The sequence below is a fragment of the Anneissia japonica genome, unplaced genomic scaffold (genome assembly GCF_011630105.1).
Source record: "Anneissia japonica isolate Jap-2015-1 unplaced genomic scaffold, ASM1163010v1 scaffold284975_len822289_cov185, whole genome shotgun sequence".
Lineage (NCBI taxonomy): Eukaryota > Metazoa > Echinodermata > Crinoidea > Comatulida > Comatulidae > Anneissia > Anneissia japonica.
Window position 1 is genome coordinate 737414 of NW_022699685.1, and position 19021 is coordinate 756434.

Sequence of the window (19021 nt, forward strand, 5' to 3'; positions counted from 1 at the left end):
AATTAGGTGCTAAATGTTGATTTAATGCTGGGTAAGTTAAAAACAGACATTCCGTCCGAGTGGGACTCATTCAAAAATTTGAGGGGGTTCGCTAGAAAACAGGGGGGTTCGCTAGAAAAGGGGGGTTCGCCCGAACCATAAAACCCCCCCCCCCTAGCTACGGGCCTGTTGCGGAACGCCATAATTCAAAGGGAATGTGTTGGAAAATTCCGACCCAACATTAACACGAAAAGACCTAGAATCAAGGTAAGAGTACAGCAAATGGAGAGCTTTGTCAGAAATGCCAAAAGATTCTTTAAGCGTGTTCAGCAATAAAGCGTGATCAATTGTATCAAACGCTGATGACAAATCCAACAAAACCAAGATAACACCTTTAGACTTGTCAATAGAGAGCAAAACACTATTGGCAATACATAAGAGAGCAGTTTCAACACTATGGTACTGTCGGTAAGCAGATTGTAATTTAGGTAATAGATTAAACGATTTAAGTTCTTCAAAATTCATGGTTTTCCCCTATTGAAAACGGTCAGTTAAATTTTTTCTCATTCCTGTTACAGTAGATAGGCCTATTATGTGTGCACCGGTATACAAAAAGAAAAAAAGTTGAGTAGTTGGATACGTATTCTTTTTTCCGTGAATCGATGAACTTCAAAAAGAAAAAGGGGGTCGGGAAAATTGTGATTCCTGATGGTGAGAAATAAGCTTTCCTGACTTTTTATTTTCCCATTGTACGGTAACAAACAAAATTTCAGCTCGCAGGTCCTGAAAATGTAGGTCTGGATATTTTTTCCTTTGTTTTTATTTTTTTTTAAATTTTCATATTTTTTTGTCCAAAGGCGGGAGCCGGGGAAGGTGTGTTAAATAGACCCTAATCCTCTCCCCCCCCCCCTCCACCACCAAATCCGCCAGTGTTTTTTGCCCAGGAACTCTATCGAGAGATTTTGAGCCACGCCCGACCACGCCCATTTTTTCCATCGGGGACATCGGCCGTGGACGTTGAACCCCCTCTGGCAAATCCTCGCGCCACCCCTGATACGGTGACACAAAACTGACCTTTACGGATGGCCAGGCTATAGCCGAGACACACGTGCTTCTAGGTGTTCAAATTAAAATAAAAAGTTAATTGTTAAATGCAAAGTCTCCCATTTTCAACTGTGAGGTTGTATAACCAAAATTTGACTTTTATGCTACAAGCGTAAGACATACGTAAGTATATGCCTTTCAAAATATATATATATATAAAAAACAAACTTACGAGGCCTGATAGTGACGTCCATCGGTATGACCTGACCCTTTTCTCCCCAGTTTAGGCTCTCGCAGACTACGCAGGTTGTTTGAAGCGACGTATGGTCATCGTAACTCGCATTCAGTCCGATGAGTTCATGTAAAGCGGAGTCGTCACATGGAGAGCATCTATGGCAGAGTCTAAGACGATGATATGTAGATCGACCAATTTGAAGTATTTTTATCGCTGCCATAATGATGAATGTTTTAATTGGGCCCAAACTATATCGTATTTGTCGAACAACCGGTGCGTGTCCGAGCATCGGCATCGTAGATTCCCTGATGGTTTCACAACGAGTTGCACTCATCGTTTAACAATTTAAATCTTTACCTTTTCCCAAATTTAAGTTCAGTCAATGAAGACAGGTAGGAAAATGAAATCTTATTTCATGTGTTAGTCAATATTACAACAAGGAAGCTAAATGTTAAAAAAAAAGATTGAGTGGGTAATAGTAAACTTTCACTATCATTTTTATACGACGGAACTTTGCTTAAAGGAAATTTTGGATAATTGTGGTCATATTACGGAAATAAGTTAGACACTACGAAAAAGTATCATTATTCCTAGACTTATAAATATACATAGATCTACACACATTGTCTAATGTCCAGGACAATGTTTTTCTCTATCAAGTTGATGATCATGATAATAATAATAATAATAATAATAATAATAATAATAATAATAATAATAATAATAATAATAATAATAATTTCTCCATTATGATGATGATGATGATAATAATAATAATAATAATAATAATAATAATAATTTCTCCATTATGATGATGATAATAATAATAATAATAATAATAGTAATAATAATAATAATTATTATTATTATTATTATTATTATTATTATTAATATTATTATTATTATTATTATTGTTATTGAGGTTTGCTAGCGCTAAGAAAGACAGTAAGAGTTAAAGATTCGCTTGCTGGATTCCGAAACCGGGGTCCACCTACCAATTGAGACTGAGAAATGAGAAGACATATATCTACGGCTAAATTCAATAAAAAGCCCTCTTCCTTATCTAGAATCAAGATCATGTTTTCCATATGTCCCCTCAGTTACTCTCTGGCCTTCGCTCCCTCTGCTCACTGCAATGTTTTTTTTTTTTTTGTTTTTTTTTTTTGTTTGTTTGTTTGTTTTTTTTTACTTTTCTTGTACAGTAACAACAAAATTTGTTCTCCTTCGGGGTGGGGTTTACTGCTGTCTTTTTGTGGTTGTCTGGTCGGGTGTGTTTTTTTAAATAGTCTTTCGTGCTTTTTTCACTTTTTATAATATTATTATTATTATTATTGTTATTGAGGTTTGCTAGCGCTAAGAAAGACAGTAAGAGTTAAAGATTCGCTTGCTGGATTCCGAAACCGGGGTCCACCTACCAATTGAGACGGAGAAATGAGAAGACATATATCTACGGCTAAATTCAATAAAAAGCCCTCTTCCTTATCTAGAATCAAGATCATGTTTTCCATATGTCCCCTCAGTTACTCTCTGGCCTTCGCTCCCTCTGCTCACTGCAATGTTTTTTTTTTTTTTGTTTTTTTTTTTTGTTTGTTTGTTTGTTTTTTTTTACTTTTCTTGTACAGTAACAACAAAATTTGTTCTCCTTCGGGGTGGGGTTTACTGCTGTCTTTTTGTGGTTGTCTGGTCGGGTGTGTTTTTTTAAATAGTCTTTCGTGCTTTTTTCACTTTTTAATGTAATGTATTTTTTAATGGAATTTTATACAAATAAAATACTTATATATTTTGACTTCGGTTGGACTTTGCAATTGCAATTTGTGATTTTGAAAATATTTAGGAAACAAATCGAAAAACCAAACTAATTATATTTATAGAAAGAAACAATTACTATACGTTCACAAGCAAATCTGTTTTAAAATTGAAGATTTATAAACAGAAATTAGAAACAAAAACAAGAATAGTAACTGGACATTTACATCACTGTCATCATTTGTCTACAATTTCCTCTCCGCTTTCATAATTTTAAACATATTGTTCAAGCCATGACTTTTGGTCAATTTCACCACTAGAATACACAGATACAAAAAAAAAACCACCCAGTTAATAATGTAAATAAAGGCATACCATTAAATGCTAGTAGTAGGCCTAAGCCTTCGTCAGACCAGAAAATTATTTTGTCCAGTCCACACCGGCATTCAGGATGCTGAGCAAGGTATAAGCGAATTGGTAGTTTGAACTGTGCATGACCACATCAAAGTCAATCGACATAAACAAACATACACACAACACTGTAGGTTTATGTCCATTGACCTTGGATACGGGCATGCGCAGTTAACAAATTCGAATTGGCTTATTGCATGTCCAGTTACTGAAATGATTAAAATAACCCGGAATATTTCGTATTCAAACAATGCAATATTTTTCTACCAAGCCTTTTGCGAAATTCAGTGTTTTAGTGTTGATTGCAATACACAATACCAATGTGGTAATGTAAATCTCGATGGCAACATAGATCGAATGCCGATGTACTTAAATTTCAGGTAAGTGTATAAATATAACGAATCAGGAGCAATTAATTTTATTTCATTATTGCTAGTTCAGTATCACTTAAACGAAAGAGAAGTATAATTCTTTTATACACATTCCTATATATATGTATATAAACAAATATATTATACATACCTTTATTCGGCTCTTAAGGGGAAATTCTTTCGTGTATGATTTCCTCTTAACGTCGTTTAAGTTTCCCCTCAACGACACTCATTCGCCTAAGGGTACTGCTTTTAACCCTTTCCATTGTTAAGGTTTCCCCCTATGGATGGATATAGGCTGTTTTTTACTCATCGTTTAACAAGTTAAAACTTCGTTTCTTTACTTTTTTAGTTTCCAAGTTCAGTCAATGAAGACAGGTTGGAAAATGAAATATTACTTGAAATCATGTGTTTATCAATATGAAAATAAGAAAGCGAAATGTTAGGACACAGTTACTGAAATGCATTTTACGAACTTCAGATTAGCTAAAACAAATTCAAACAAGCTATTGCTGCCTTAGAGATCATATTTAGAAATTAAATAATTAGTGAATTAAGAAGCAGTGGCGTAACGCCTATGCGCTCTCGAAGTGCCCCATCCATAAGGTCCTCGATCAGCACCTTGACTCAAAAGGGTTTTGTTGATATATAAGTACAGAATGTGTCTCTAACATCGATTGTAAGACATATATATTATATTGTCTTTATCTAGTGCCGAATTAAAGGGGGCCTTGCCGGCCCAGGGGCCCCATAAATTTTTCATCATGTTTTTAAAATGGAGAAATTTTGTGAGTGCAATTTCCAGCCATCTAGAGAGGTGCCATAATAATTAATTTTCTTAGACCCTCCATTTGTGAAAATCTCTATTTGCTCCGTTATTCTTTCCCAATCAAATTCTTGGATCAACCGCCGATATCATCAAATATGAGTAGGCCTACATGTAAAATCCCCCAACGGAATTGGTGACTGCCCAAAAAGAGCCTGTTAAAAACATTTAGAATACGATGGCAAACATGATTTAAAAAAAGAGCATATCACATAAGTGGTGACTTCCCAAAAAGGGCCCCAGTCTATGTTGGTCTCAGAAAGCAACTCGTTAGTTTTACACCAAAGGAGTGCAAATTGACAATTAATTGCAATTTGTAGTTTGAAAATATTTAGAAAAAAACATTCGAAAACCAAATTAAAATGTAATGCATATTTATAGAAAAATCAATTAATAAAACGTTTCACATTCAAATCTGTTTTAAAATTGAATATTTATTCGAAACTGAAATTCGAAAACAAATCGAGAATCAGTAATTGGACATTTACTTGACTGTCATCATTGTCTACAATTTCCGCTCCGCTTTCAGCATTTTAAAACTCTGGTTCAAGTAATGTTTTCTGGTTAATTTCACCTCTAGTATAAATAAAGCAGAGAGTCTACGAAAGACCAGTTAATAGAGTAAGAAATAAAGGCACACTATTAAATGCTAGCAGAAGGACTAGTCATCAGATATTAGTTTTATGATTTTCTTAAGGAAATCATTTTGTCCACAGTCCACACCGGCCTTCAGGATGTTGAGCAAGGTATAAGCCAATATTCGTAGTTTAAACTGTGAATTGGCTTCTTGCATGTTTAGTTACTTAAATGATTAAAATAACCTAATGTACTTGGTATGTCAACGATACAATATTGTTCTTCCAAGCCTTTTCTGTAATTCTGTGTTTTAGTGTTAGTTGATGCAATACACAAATACATATGTAGCAATGTTAATTCCACTGGCAACGTGAATTGAATGCAGTGACATGCTATATATGCAGTAATTAATGTACTTAAATTCTATATAATTGTTATATAAATATAACGAATGTAGGCTAAAAATTATGTTATTATTTGTATGGCGCTTTTACTTAAATTTAAATATTCATGATCATGTAAAACTTTATACAATCTACCATTTGAGGTATAACCACAAAAAAAAAAAAAAAAAAAAAAAACATTTCAAATGAGAAAAATCAAAACAATTAAATATATGTTGATATTAATAAAAACTTTCTGCTACACAAATCGTTTTGATGAAAATTAGTAGTAAATTTGATTGTTATATAATGTTTATGCAACGAGCAATTAAATACAAAATTTAGAGCTGTATTAGTCAACAGCATGATATAAGTACACCTTCAGACTAACACATTTTAATTGAGACACAAGCTTTCACTAGCTTTATCAGTCTAAAGAAGGTGCTACTGTATTTCATTTGTATTAAATTAAATGATGTCCCAAAACATACAGCAATGTATATTTAGTTAAAAGCAGAAATTATATCAGGAAAAAAATAATAAATACTTTAAGCTTACAAGTATAAATACCCAAAAATAAATTATTGTCAAAAATTAAATAAATAAAAACAGAAAGAAATATACATATATAAAAGAAACATAATTATTTGAAAAGAAGTGCTTTCTTTAACAGGCAAATATAAAAAAGGGGAATAAAGACATTTGATTGGTCAACAATTTAAAGGTTTTTTTCGTATATTAATATGAAATACTATACCCAGTTAGATGTTGAATACAAAAAAAAGGTTACATAATCGATAAGAGGCCTGTTATAAATGAAAAAAAAACACTTATATATGAATTGTGCTGATTGTCATAATTTATAAAGATAAATTACCATCCTGAATTAAATGGTTTTAAACCATAAAAGCAATAAAACCCTCATTTACCATAAAGTCAGAGGTCCCAAATTAGGGGAACCAACTTTAGAGGATCTGTTTTATTTCCTGGTTAATATTAAGCTTTCTTAACACATGTTAGATATTTGGTACACATGGTGATACCCATGACAAGTTAACTCTGGAAGACGATTCAACAGTAGTAAAAAGACACAAACAATCTTAATTTATGGGAGATGGGTTAGTTTCGGGAGGAATTTGTATTGCTCATGGAAGTGCAAGAGACTGCGGGAGAGAGCACCTATTTACATAAACACAAAGAGTCGCATGCACTATTATTAAGAGGACTTCTGATAACTCATTCAGAGCAAGGACTTATTATGTGTACCAGAATAGGAAGCTCGCTGACCTCACTCTGCACACCAGACTAGAATCTCTGTCTCTTTAGGAGAGGTCTGCACATGCTCAGAAGTTATACTGAGAAAAGCATGATGGGATAAATTGTATCTTTGCTGTGTTACACAAAGATAGGTATGAAAAATAAACAAATATTACCATTTGTGAGCAATATATTTCATGATATATAGGTATATAGTAAATATATGGGTTATAATTAAGGACTGGATAATTAGGTTTTCAAAATTTTAGTAGTTTCCTGTTTTTTGCATACTATAAATAAAGTACAAGGTTTGTGATGTGCAAGTTTACAGAAGACAGGCCACTTTGCCTAAAAGAGGCCACTTTGCCTAAAGTGGCCTCTTAAAATTAATTTTAAATACATGATTTCTAACGAGCCACTTGAAAATGTTGAATGGCATTGAGACTTAGGCATTTTTATTGACAAAACTAATGTTTGCTTTTCATGTTGACCATGTCGTTGGCAAGGCCAACAGGTTACTTGGGCTCATGTGTTGTCATAAATTTCCTCCAACCACAAAAATTGCACTTTATAAATCTCTTATCCAACCTTTATTTGATTTTTGTTCAGTTATCTATAATTCCATATCTGACACACAATCATCTAGAATTGAAAGAGTCCATGGTAAGTTTTTACGTTTTCTCGGCCCAGAAACCTGTTGGCCTTGCCAAACTCCTATTATTTCTCAAAAATTACAAGACAAATTAATGACCTACTTTTTTATATAAGTGTTTAAATTCAATGTTTACCTGTAATATTGTTTCTAATTTCTATCTTAATGTCCCTGTTCGTAGACTTCGTTCTAAGCCTATTTTAAATGTACAATTCTCACGTGTTAATGTTTGTAAAAATAGTATTTTTTGTAGACTGTCTTTGTTTTATAATAATTGTGTTTGTAATAATCCTGAATTTGATATTTTTCATTGTAGTTTAAGTCTATCACATTTGAGTCTGTAAAATAATCTTATTATATTTTAAAATAACTTTAGGTTTCCATTGATATTGTGTAAGTTTTTATATTTTATACTTTATATTTTCATCCTGTAATTGGTGTATACACTGTTGGATGTGCAATAAATAAATAAATAAATAAAAGAGACCAAAGATCCCAGTTAGGCGTGCAGTGCAAGATCAGCAAGCTTCCTACCCTGGTACACATATAAGTTCTTGTTCCGAAAGGATTATTACAGAAGCAAGTGGCAGTAGGATTAATATTACAAAAGATGAAAATGGATCAGATTTCTTTAGCAATGGCTTGAATTTCCTTTGCCCTCTTATATGAGGCCTCAACTGCTTCTATAAGGCACTTTCGGAATCCACCTTTCTCTAATTGGTAGATAGATTCAATTGTTGTTCCAGCTGGGGAGCAGACATCATCTTTTAGTTCGCAGGGATGACACTTTGTTTCCAGAAGCATCTTGGCTGCTCCCTATAAGAAAGAGATAGAAAAAACTTGATTTGGTATCCAATTACATTAACATTATATTCTACTGCATATATCATCAGTATCATAAATGTCACTATATCACTTTTATATCCACTACAACTAAAACTGTTTTTTGCCTTTCTTTAAATTATAAATTATATAAGTATAATACTACAAAATAAAATTTACTATAGCAATCTAAAAATTATTGTCCAGAACAATTAATTTTGTTTTTAATGAATTTCTTAAACATAAACTTTTAATCATTAGTCAGGTTTCAAGCAAAGACTGATTAATATGAAATTGTAATAAACTTACAAGTAATGTTTGGGCAGCAAGCGTTATTGCTAAAGATCTTGGCAATCCCATCTTAACTCCACCATCAGCTAATCCATCTATGGCAGTAAAAGCCTGCAAGAAAACAAAAATCATACTATAGAGCTTATACATTTTTTAAGTAGTGACAAAGCATGAATATGAAAAGGCTATGCAGATATATTATTATTAATTAGTGGCTGAGTGATATTATCATTAATTAGAGGCTGAGATCTGTACTACCAAGGACTCACTCTGGGTCTTGAAGTGAAGGCAAAGAGAGCATGTGAGGCTGGCTTGCTTATTCGCTCCAATTAGATTGGTATTCTTTGTTTGTAGGTTATTTATAGATTAGTCCATTTGGCATCTTTAATAAAAGTGGCAGATTCATAGCTACATAATGTCATGATTCTTAGGTGAATCTAACATTACCTCACCATTAAAAAAAACCCATATTTATAGAGAATAACCCTTTCAGCATATCCTGATGCACAGTGGCCCTCTTAAATAAATGAAATAATGTGATGCTTTATCAGCTAAGTCTCTCTAATGAGGCTTAGGCAGTGGCCTCGTTCTTAGTCGTGAGAAAAAATCCTATGCTGTCAAAGAATTTAAACCCAGGACCCTTGGTTGGAAGGCAACCATCTTAACCACCAAGCTACATCTCCACCAAGCTACTTCTCCACAACATCATAGGACAATCGCCTATGGAAACTAGCATAATACTGTATCAACAATCAGCAAATTGGTGTCAGAAACAAAAAAAATGCACAGCCATGGTTTCAACCTCTGATCCTTTCGGATGAGAGCTTAAATCAAAACTACTCTGTCAACTGTGCTTAATTTACCATTACATTTTAATATAAAATTTATATAAAATTTATTATCATTACTATTATCATCCTCAACATCTTTATCTTAATTACTATCCACCACCATTGCCACCTCTCCCGCCATCAAAATCGACACTTACAAATGCTGGGCCACTTCCACTGATGGCCATGCAAGCATCGATAAGACTTTCATCTCCTTCTGCGCAGTAACCTAAGCTTGAGAAGAAAGTGTTGACAATGGCTCGATCACGATCCTGAACATTTCCACCACAACTGAACATCGTTGCCCCTGCCCCGACTAGACATGGGGTGTTCGGCATGGCTCGAATCACTTTTGTGGATGATGGTAGTTTCTGAAAAGCAATCAATCAATCAATCAATAAATCAAAATTGTAATTCCTTTTAATTTTTTAATTATCAAAATAAATTTTATCTCAACATTAATAGAAAAGAGCAGCTTTATAGGTAAATCAGCTTAAGACTCGTTTCAATAAAATAGTACACAGTCTCAATGCAGGACGTTGGCAATGATTTCTTGGTCGAACAGTGAAGCCTTTCTGATTGATTTGTATCATCATGTCTACGATGCACCCTTTAGATCTTTACATAACATCGGTTGCCGATTCTACTGCTCTCCTTGTGTTGTTTCGGCTGGTTAGTTGAAATTCAAGTTTCAATAACACACCACCTTGTGTCGAATAACATATGTGCATGGTAAAAAATCGTGGTACAATCTTCATAAAGCGTGCAGGGCAAACAGCTTTAAATGTCTCTTCAAAGAGAGTACTCTAAACTGCCTTATCTTGTATTTAGCCCTCCAGTCAAAGACACAGACTGTGCAATGCCGTTTGGTGCAGTGGGAAGAAGTGTTTGGCTTCCCAACCTCAAGGTTAGGGTTTTTTCAATCTCTCGCTGTGCATTTTGCTTGTGTCCTTGAGCAAGGCACTTTATCTGCATTGCTTCTCTCTACCCTTGAGTATAAATGGGTACCTGGTGGGGTTGCCTGCTCCTGCGCTAAAACACGAGGTCCTTATGACCAGGGAATAGAACTGCACTTTATAACCTCAAGGAAGCGGTGTATTATAAATGCATACCAGTACAAGTAAATAAACAGTAACAGGAAGGGATTACTCCAAATTAAGTCCTTACTTTCTCAATGAAGTCAATCGTAATGCCTGCTGCTAGTGATACCACCAGATGGTCACTGTTGACCCATGGAGCAATCTCTGTCAGTACGTTAGAGACAACACCTGGCTTCACTGCCAAGAAAATGATGTCAGAGGAATGCAATATCTCCTTGTTTTCATGTGTAATACCAAGTCCAATTTTCTGGTTGAAAAAAAAAAATTGAAATTACTTTTATTTCATTAATCTTATTCTTTAAACGTATATATATATATATATTGTGCGAGTACTGTATGTGGTGCATTTAAGGTTGACATAACATTGACATGTAAATGGCACAATCATTGAATAAACCAATTTAATGTTCAGGAAATAAATTTAACCAAGTGTTAAATGTTTAAATCCTAAAAAGTAATTAGAAGTTTAAATAATGCTTTTGGTTTGCTCTAAATATTACTGTATAACTTAAAAAGCCACTTATTCTTCAGTCATCAAGAGCAATCGCTTTATCTATAAATAATTATTTTTTTCATGTTAAATGTCAAATATTGTAGATTTTGAAGAACTAGAATAATAATGAATCTATTTATTAAAACATATTTACTAAAGCTTAAAAACAAGATATTTATAGAGCTTTTTGCATAAACATATTTACACCTTTGATTAAACCTACAAAACAAGATGTTTGCACAGTGTTTTACAATATTTTATTTGTTCAAATTTCCAAGATATATTTAAATCATGAGAAATTTCCATATTGAGCAAACAAACTTAAACAATAGCTTTAAATAATTTATCAGCTTGTATTTGAAAACTGAAACTTGCCAATTAAAAAGATCTTGCATTATGATACTACTTAAATGTATATTCCTTGAATAGATAGACTACAATTGCTTAGTGTTTAATATCAAATGGTTACTCAGTCACTACATTTTAAACATTTAGGCAAGGCTGACCCTACTTCACTTCATTATGTCAAGATCAATCGACAAAAGAATATTTTTTTACCAAGAAAATACAACCCGAGAGTAGCCTTTCCAGTCATCTACAAGTTTCTTAAATCAAAATTGTATTAATACTGTAAGACATTTTCAACCAACATTCACCCATTTAATATACTGTACAGTATGTGACCACTATAAAAATGAATTTAAATCCCTCCTAAGTTGTAAATTATATGATTGTAAAATGATACAAAATTATTTGTACTTCACCTTTACTTCTAATAAATCTCTTTCTGTAGGAGCACTGGCCATCATTCTCTCTGCAGGCATCACTCCTGGAAGCAAGTTAAAGTTTAAAACTATTCATAATTCATGGTAGCATCACTAGTATTTTTATAATGTAATTGACATGTCGACAAGGACGCGAAGCCCCGCCAACAAATTCACGAAAACCTTAGACAATGGCAGCTAGATTTACCGAGTTGGCGAAGATTTTCTTTGCTATCAACCTTCTTTAAGAAAGAGAATTCAGGGTAGGCGGTATGCAAATGAATCATACATTCATAGTGTTAATCTATTTCATGGAACATGGCAGGGAAATTGTTGTAAAAGCCTCTGTATTTCGCTCCCAAAGGAAGAGGGAAAAGCTGCATTCAGTCAACTTTGTTGTCGGCAAAGGCCAAGCCACTGATGCGCACTGCTCGTGTAAATCTCTGGGTATCTATAACCATGCATAGACATCTAGGCCTAGGCTCACGTATATGTTTCGGGTTTAAACCATCTGTCTAATGAAATTAAAATGTCCAAGAAAAAGTTTTTGATCATGTGACTAAATGACGCTCGCTGATTAGTTGGTTTATCTGTCAATCAAATCTCATTGAGATGTTAATTATAAGCATTAAATACCATTAGTATTTATTATCTATGAGCATAATGGCATGCAACAATCCGAGGAATATACAGGAGGGCGCTACATAGAAGGCGACTACCAAGGTTAAATTTTTTCATCTTGTTTTTTATGTTAAATTTTGCAAATTTTTTATGTACACCTTTTATTTATTTACATAGTTTATTCTGATTTTTCTCGACAGAATTTGGCAACTCGTAAACAGCTATTGACGCTTGGGACTGACTCATACCATAGGCTTCACAAGCTTGGCTTTCTATCACTCTACATTTTTTATATTAACTATTTTGTATCCTGTATTTTAACAGCCTTTAATTATTAGATTTAAGTTCATTTATATGTATGTTAAACCGTGGAAAAAGAATTTCATGCATAACATTTACGTGACAATTAAAGACAAACTTGAAAGTTGGCCAAGGCAATAATACTGAGAATGGAAAATCCAAGTGAACTGAATTAACTGATGACATAGAAAAAAAAAATGCTGTAGTGAGTGAGAAATCATATAAACCAGTTGGAATAATTTCATCTGCCTTAGAATATGTGTGTGTGTATACAGTATTGTTTGTTTTAATATGAACAATTCTAACATTGAGCTACTATACTGTTTAAAACCAAGCTGCACCGGTAATTATATTTAAATGTTGCAGGCTAGCATGGTTGCAGCTGTAGAAAACTAAAGGGTTTGTGACAGACATTTGTGAGGCCTCACCACAAAATGAGTCTCATGGTTAGAATATCAAAAATTGAGTTTATATTATATTTGGGTAGATCACATTATAGGCTTTAATTTGGTCTTTGAATGGCTTCACTAGGATATGTAGATCCAGAGATGTGAGCATTTAAATATTATGTGTAAAAGTGATAATGTTTATGTTTATCTGACCCGAGGTCAGAGTTTTATTCACATGATCCTTTTTGGCAGGCCGGCACTCGACGGTCATGGTCTCGGTGGGTGAAAGTGAATAAATAGTTGAGCAACAGTTTTTCATATGATCTCTTTATTTATTATCTGTCAATGGTAGCAGAGCGAGGTTTCCCAGTCATAATTATGACTTTCTTTAGTTTCATTAGTATCTCAGTTAATACACCATTATGTTTCTCACAGATACTGTACCATTAGACCAAGGGCTATAAGAAGCAGTAGTTACAATCTCAATATTAAAATTTTCTCCCATGTCCTTAACCAACAAGTTGTCAAATTCACCCCCATTATCACTTATCATTCTCTTGGGAGCTCCATGAATACCTATCCAGTGCTTTATAAACATGTTAACAAATGTTTTAGGTTCTTTATTATTAACAATACAACCTGCACTGAACCTACTATATTCATCAATAATATGTAAATACCATAAACTTTTATCTAACTAATGTAGGTCAACAGCAACTGTTTCATTAAAGTCCCTTGCCCATGACAGTCCAACTGCTGGTTTTGGTGGTGTTCTTTTTAGCTTCTTACAAATCTCACAGTTCTCGATCACTTCCTGCAAAACCATAAATATTCCTTTATCATTAATCCCAGCTGATTTCAGCCATTGAGTTAACTTATTTGTGGAAGCATTGTCCAAACTGAAAATGTAACTTCTGAAGCTTCTGCTTCCTGTCTTTTACACTACAATTGTCAAAAACTGTGCTTGTGTAAACTTCAAAAATATCTTCATCATTAGAATCTAGCACATCAACACAATAGTGTCCTGCTGGAGTAAGTTTCAGTGCAATATTCTCACCAAAAAATGTTGCAACATCATCAATTGAATTCATTTTACAACCTGCCTTTTTGAGTGCACTTTTACTAAGAAGCAGCTGGTATCTCTACAGGTATTACCTCTATCTCAATTTAGTACATTTATTTGAACCAAGTTTTGCAGCTATCACAACCTTCTGTGTTGATGTTACTTTGGGACCATACCCAAATTTACTAATTTGAGAAGACAAAATTTTTCCACCCAAGGCAGAAAAATTATCCAGCCACTGTTTTCCACATACTGTTTTTGTGCATGCAGTGTCCAAAATTGCACATGTGGCAATTTCTGTGAAAAGTACTTCACTTTCGAGCAATAGTGATATCGAAACATCCAACTCACCCTAGCTTGCTCCTTGTTGTTCTGTCATTATGCATTCTTCTTTATGTGGACAATGTCTTTCATAATGCATTATAGACTGGCATACTCTGCAACGAGTTGCTTTTCCAAATCTATTTAGGGGATTCTGTTTCCTGACTGGTTTGTCATCTTCACGGTATTTTGGCTTAGGCCTATAGCTATTATTGTACATAGGTCGACGAAACGACTCAAACATAACTTCTTCTTTCTTTAATCGCGTCCTCATCTGTAGGCCTAGGCCTATGCTTCATAGCCAGTGGCAAGTCAGTACCTCCAAAGATACGAGCCAAAACACCTTTCGTTTCAGCAAAATTTAAATCTGTACATGCAGACAATGATAGTTGGCATTGGTTCTCATTTATTCTTGCTCTTTCCAATAGCCTTAAAGCTAGGACTGGTTCAGGCAAATCCATGTTTAAAGTCTTCACTTTTGCATATGCTGAGTCGAACTCAATAATATAATCATTTATGCTGTCAGTCTTCCACTCTATGTTTTCAAAACTCAAATATGCATCATACATACGAGTTTTCACCTCTTTCTGAAAGATGCTGTCTAACTTATGATCCGTTAGGATTTTCAGCCCAACGTCTACATTCAGCTCCTCTATACTGAGCTCCTCACTCGCCTGCTTGTACTTTCCGTCCAGCATCAAGCACACCGCCAGGGCCTGTCTGTTCTTCAACATTTTCGTGACTCGACTCCATAGCTCTAAATCTCTCTTCCAACTTATCGTAATTGTTATTTTGGAGTTTCGGAGAATTGTGGAAATTTTCCATCTCGCTCTGCTACCATTGACAGATAATAAATAAAGAGATCAAAAAGAACCACATTTTGAGAAAATCGGCCTCCAAGATAAACTAACCTATATAAATAATAGGACTAGAATTACAGAATATGCGCAAAGAACACTGTTTTAGTAAGAAAATTCACTTAAAAAGTATACAATCATTAAATATAAATATCAAGTTATCAAAAAACATTAAAGTCAAAATTGTGTAAAAATTTTGACTTTGGCCTATTTTGGTGATTATCTCAAAATGATTTCACCAACGATGCGTCTCATTTCGTGGTGAGACCTCACATTTTAAGGGTGGGTGGGTGATAATATTGGTAAGAGTGGATTTTAAGGATGGCAAAGTGGGTTATTAAGTGTAGGTGATGGCCCATGAAATTAACTTTAGACTGGGTGGAAAACTTCAAGGCTGGGTGGCAATAATTTTCTTTTCACTGTGGACAATTAATTTTACATTTGAAATTACAATCTACATTTTTGGCCTATTGTATGGCATTAGAAACAAATGGAAACAAATTGTGGAAAGCATAATGTCGAAAGACAGAACACGTTAAGAAGAAATGGCATGATGACTTTTTACAAATAACATTAGGCACTATGGTAAATTTTAGTTAAATGATGATGATGGAGAATGAGAGATTTCTTTTGCATTTAATTATTTTTACCTCTTCAGAAGTAACATTATTTCATTTGTTTTCAGATTTTTTTCCTAAATCAATTTTGATAATAAATTATTATCAGAACAGCTTTCTTGGAATGATAGTCAAATCTTGGCATTGTGTGCATTCCCTTTCAGTTATATGGTACTACATAGGTTGACTCAGGTTTCAGCTACAATCCAAAGAAAAAATAAATAAGAGAGGATGCAATAATAATAACAGTAATAATGATATTAATAATAATAATAATAATAATAATAATAATAATATAATAAATAATAATAATAATTAATAATAATAATAATTAATAATAATAATAATTTAACCTTGATAGCACATTCCCTTTCAGTTATATGGTACTAACATAGGTTGACTCAGGTTTCAGCTACAATCCAAATAAAAAATAAATAAGAGAGGATGCAATAATAATAACAGTAATAATGATATTAATAATAATAATAATAATAATATGATAATAAATAATAATAATAATAATAATAATAATAATTTAACCTTGATAGCACATTTTTCTAAAGCCTCAATGCGCTTAACAATAAAAATGAAAGCCAGGAATTTAAGAAAGATATTGTTTAAAGAGGTGAACTTTTAAGAGGGCATAAGTGTTTAAATAAAGTGGTCTGTTGGATGTAGGGTATTCCACAGAAAAATCTTAATTCCAGGAAAAGGAACAAGTTTCCATAAAACTTTGTTGAAAATGAGCAAAATTTCTCAAGTACATAGATTCATAATGAGAACTTGTGTGTCTTAACACACCATGGAGGATAAAATGAAATTATTGTTATACCAACTTATATAGCATTTTCTAGATTGTGATTTACCGTATTCTTGCGTATAAGGCGATCTGTGTATAAGACGACCCCGAGTTCAAGAAGAATTTTGGATGATTTAGGCGTATAAGACAACCCTTGTTCCATCGTCGGAATTTCTCCTTTCGAAACGATCTACTGGGACCAAAGCCTGCATTTGGCATTCAAATCTTGACATATGGCATTCATTTCTGGCTCGTCAAGCATACATGGCAACCATTAACAATTGATAGCGTCATTTCAGTAGTAAATTCGCATGTTGTGGACAATTTATCTGCACATAAGACAAACATGATTTTAAAATTCAAAAAACTTTATATTGCGAGTATCAGACGACCCCCGGTTTTTTTTTAAAATCATAATTTGCTATTCTAAGCCACGACTTCTACACAAGAATATACAGTATTATCAGTAAACTAATTTTATTATTTTTTATTAAATTTCTCAGCTGAGATCATCTTGATTGGAATGTATTGGGTCTCTGTCTTTTATTTTTTTAAATTATTTCTATGTTAATTTTGTGTTGTAAAGTTTCACAGTGAAATTAAGGGGCGTTCATTTCAGTATACGTATCCATTTTACACCAAAAAAATAAACATCTCCCGTGAAAAAAACCTTCTCAACAATAAACCCAGTACTTAAATAAATAGTGTACATAATAAATACGCCGTGGCTAGAGATACGGTACCGTATCAGAACTTCCGAATGCTAAAGGTACGGTAAATGATATTACGTCATGATTAGCCAATAGTAATGACTGACTCGATTTTGGCTTTTTTGCGAAGTCGACCTCGCGATCATGAGAAACGTGGCGCGAACAGTTACGATCAAATTTATGTCATAAAACTTCAGGCCCATTTCATGTATTTCGATTGGGGCTTCACAATGTTTGGGTTAAAAATCCTTTCTGTTATTCTTGCGTATTTTATGGTCTACCATAGAGAATGGTCTACTAAGGCTAGGCTTAGGCCTAGTAGGGCCTAGCCCGAATACCCGCCTAGTAGGGCATACTTATAGGCGTACTACTAGGCTAGGCTTAGGAGGTTTCAGGAGTAGTTAAGGCCTAGGCCTGGCTTCTACTATTAAAATAGTTTATTTTCGCTTGATGTCGCCAAATCTAGCAAAACTGCTATCCTTTTTATTTGCTTTAGGGCCTCAGGCTACAGAATATTAATCACAGCTTAACAACAACACCCGCGAACGAACGAATCTTCGATCGTTGCTAAAACACACACTCATTACTCTTCAGCAGCAGTGCACTGAATTACGTCACGCATGTATCGGCGTTTCTATTGGCTAATCATGACGTAATATCATTTACCGTACCTTTAGCAATCGGAAGTTCCGATACGGTACAGTATCTCTAGCCACGGCGTAATAAATATGCATCACCAGGGAATAAAGTTACATCAATCAATGCATAATTTAATCAACCTACTTGGAAAATCAATGTAAAAGTTGCATACGGTTTGATTTTCCTAGCCTATATTTTCATATCCAGATCCAAGGCTGATCCAAGCATTTAATAGTTTACAAAGTTATAACCGTTTGAAACAACATGTTTGTTTAAACAACTGCATACTTAGTATAGTATTAATGCACTGTACACCTAACTAAGCCATAAATAGGCCAAGTGCACTCCTAGTCCTACCAAAACAGTACAGAACAGTACAGGCCATACAAAACAAGTGACAAAGCAGCTGTTCGGAAGTTGTTAAGTCTGTCACCAGGGATATGGATCTGTACGTGTGCCACGTCCACAACCTGTGTGTAGTGTTTTTAGGCCTGCTGTACTTGTGCATGATCAGACCAACGGAGTATGCATGTTGAGCACGATCCGATTGGAAATATTGGATATTAATTGCACTTGGTTTGCAAGAGATTCTTTCTGAATGGCCAGTACTTTTAAACCCGGGCACCGACTTTAAAAGGCACTAGGCTAGCCCGTGCCCCTTCCCTAAAAAGAAACAAAAACAACTCTGCTGTCGGAACTAGAAAATCTTCCCGTCAACCAATGCAGTCTAGTTTTTGTCTGGATCATCAGTGCGTCTCTACCTACCTGCAGAGATGAACCCTCGAGCTAGTGCTTGAGCGATCCTCCCAGCTCCAAGAAATCCTAGACTCATGGTGCCTATGGGATATATTTTTTTAAACAAAGGTGATAAACCTCCCTGATGTTACATTAATAACGTATTAACAGCACCATACGTTTACTGTTG

At 34.2% G+C, this 19021-nt stretch overlaps 2 protein-coding genes across 2 annotated transcripts in view; both read right to left on the reverse strand.

The window, feature by feature from the left end:
* The window catches only part of LOC117103093, a 4788-nt gene extending 3157 nt beyond the window's left edge, over positions 1-1631 (reverse strand). The window contains exon 1 of the mRNA XM_033243593.1: positions 1256-1631. Within this exon, the coding sequence (XP_033099484.1) occupies positions 1256-1592 (337 nt within the window). The 5' untranslated portion in view covers positions 1593-1631. The remainder of the gene's footprint in view (positions 1-1255) is intronic.
* Positions 1632-5026: 3395 nt separating this feature from the next.
* LOC117103076 (pyrroline-5-carboxylate reductase 1, mitochondrial-like) lies at positions 5027-18998 on the reverse strand. The gene is made up of 6 exons (XM_033243571.1): positions 18862-18998; positions 11781-11845; positions 10591-10770; positions 9582-9794; positions 8612-8704; positions 5027-8296 (listed from the first exon to the last, which is right to left on the reverse strand). The coding sequence occupies exons 1-6, from the start codon at positions 18926-18928 to the stop codon at positions 8102-8104; spliced, it is 813 nt and encodes a 270-aa protein (XP_033099462.1). The 5' UTR covers positions 18929-18998; the 3' UTR covers positions 5027-8101.
* Between the last annotated feature and the right edge of the window lie 23 nt (positions 18999-19021).

Bases quoted from the DNA above. Each gene is read 5' to 3' on its own strand.
- LOC117103076 (XM_033243571.1), bottom strand. From the start codon at position 18,928: ATGAGTCTAGGATTTCTTGGAGCTGGGAGGATCGCTCAAGCACTAGCT. The intron at 11,846-18,861 runs GTAGGTAGAGAC...ACTTGCTTCCAG, and splicing joins TCGAGGGTTCATCTCTGCAG to GAGTGATGCCTGCAGAGAGA. The intron at 8,705-9,581 runs GTAAGTGTCGAT...GTTTTCTTGCAG, and splicing joins GTGGAAGTGGCCCAGCATTT to GCTTTTACTGCCATAGATGG.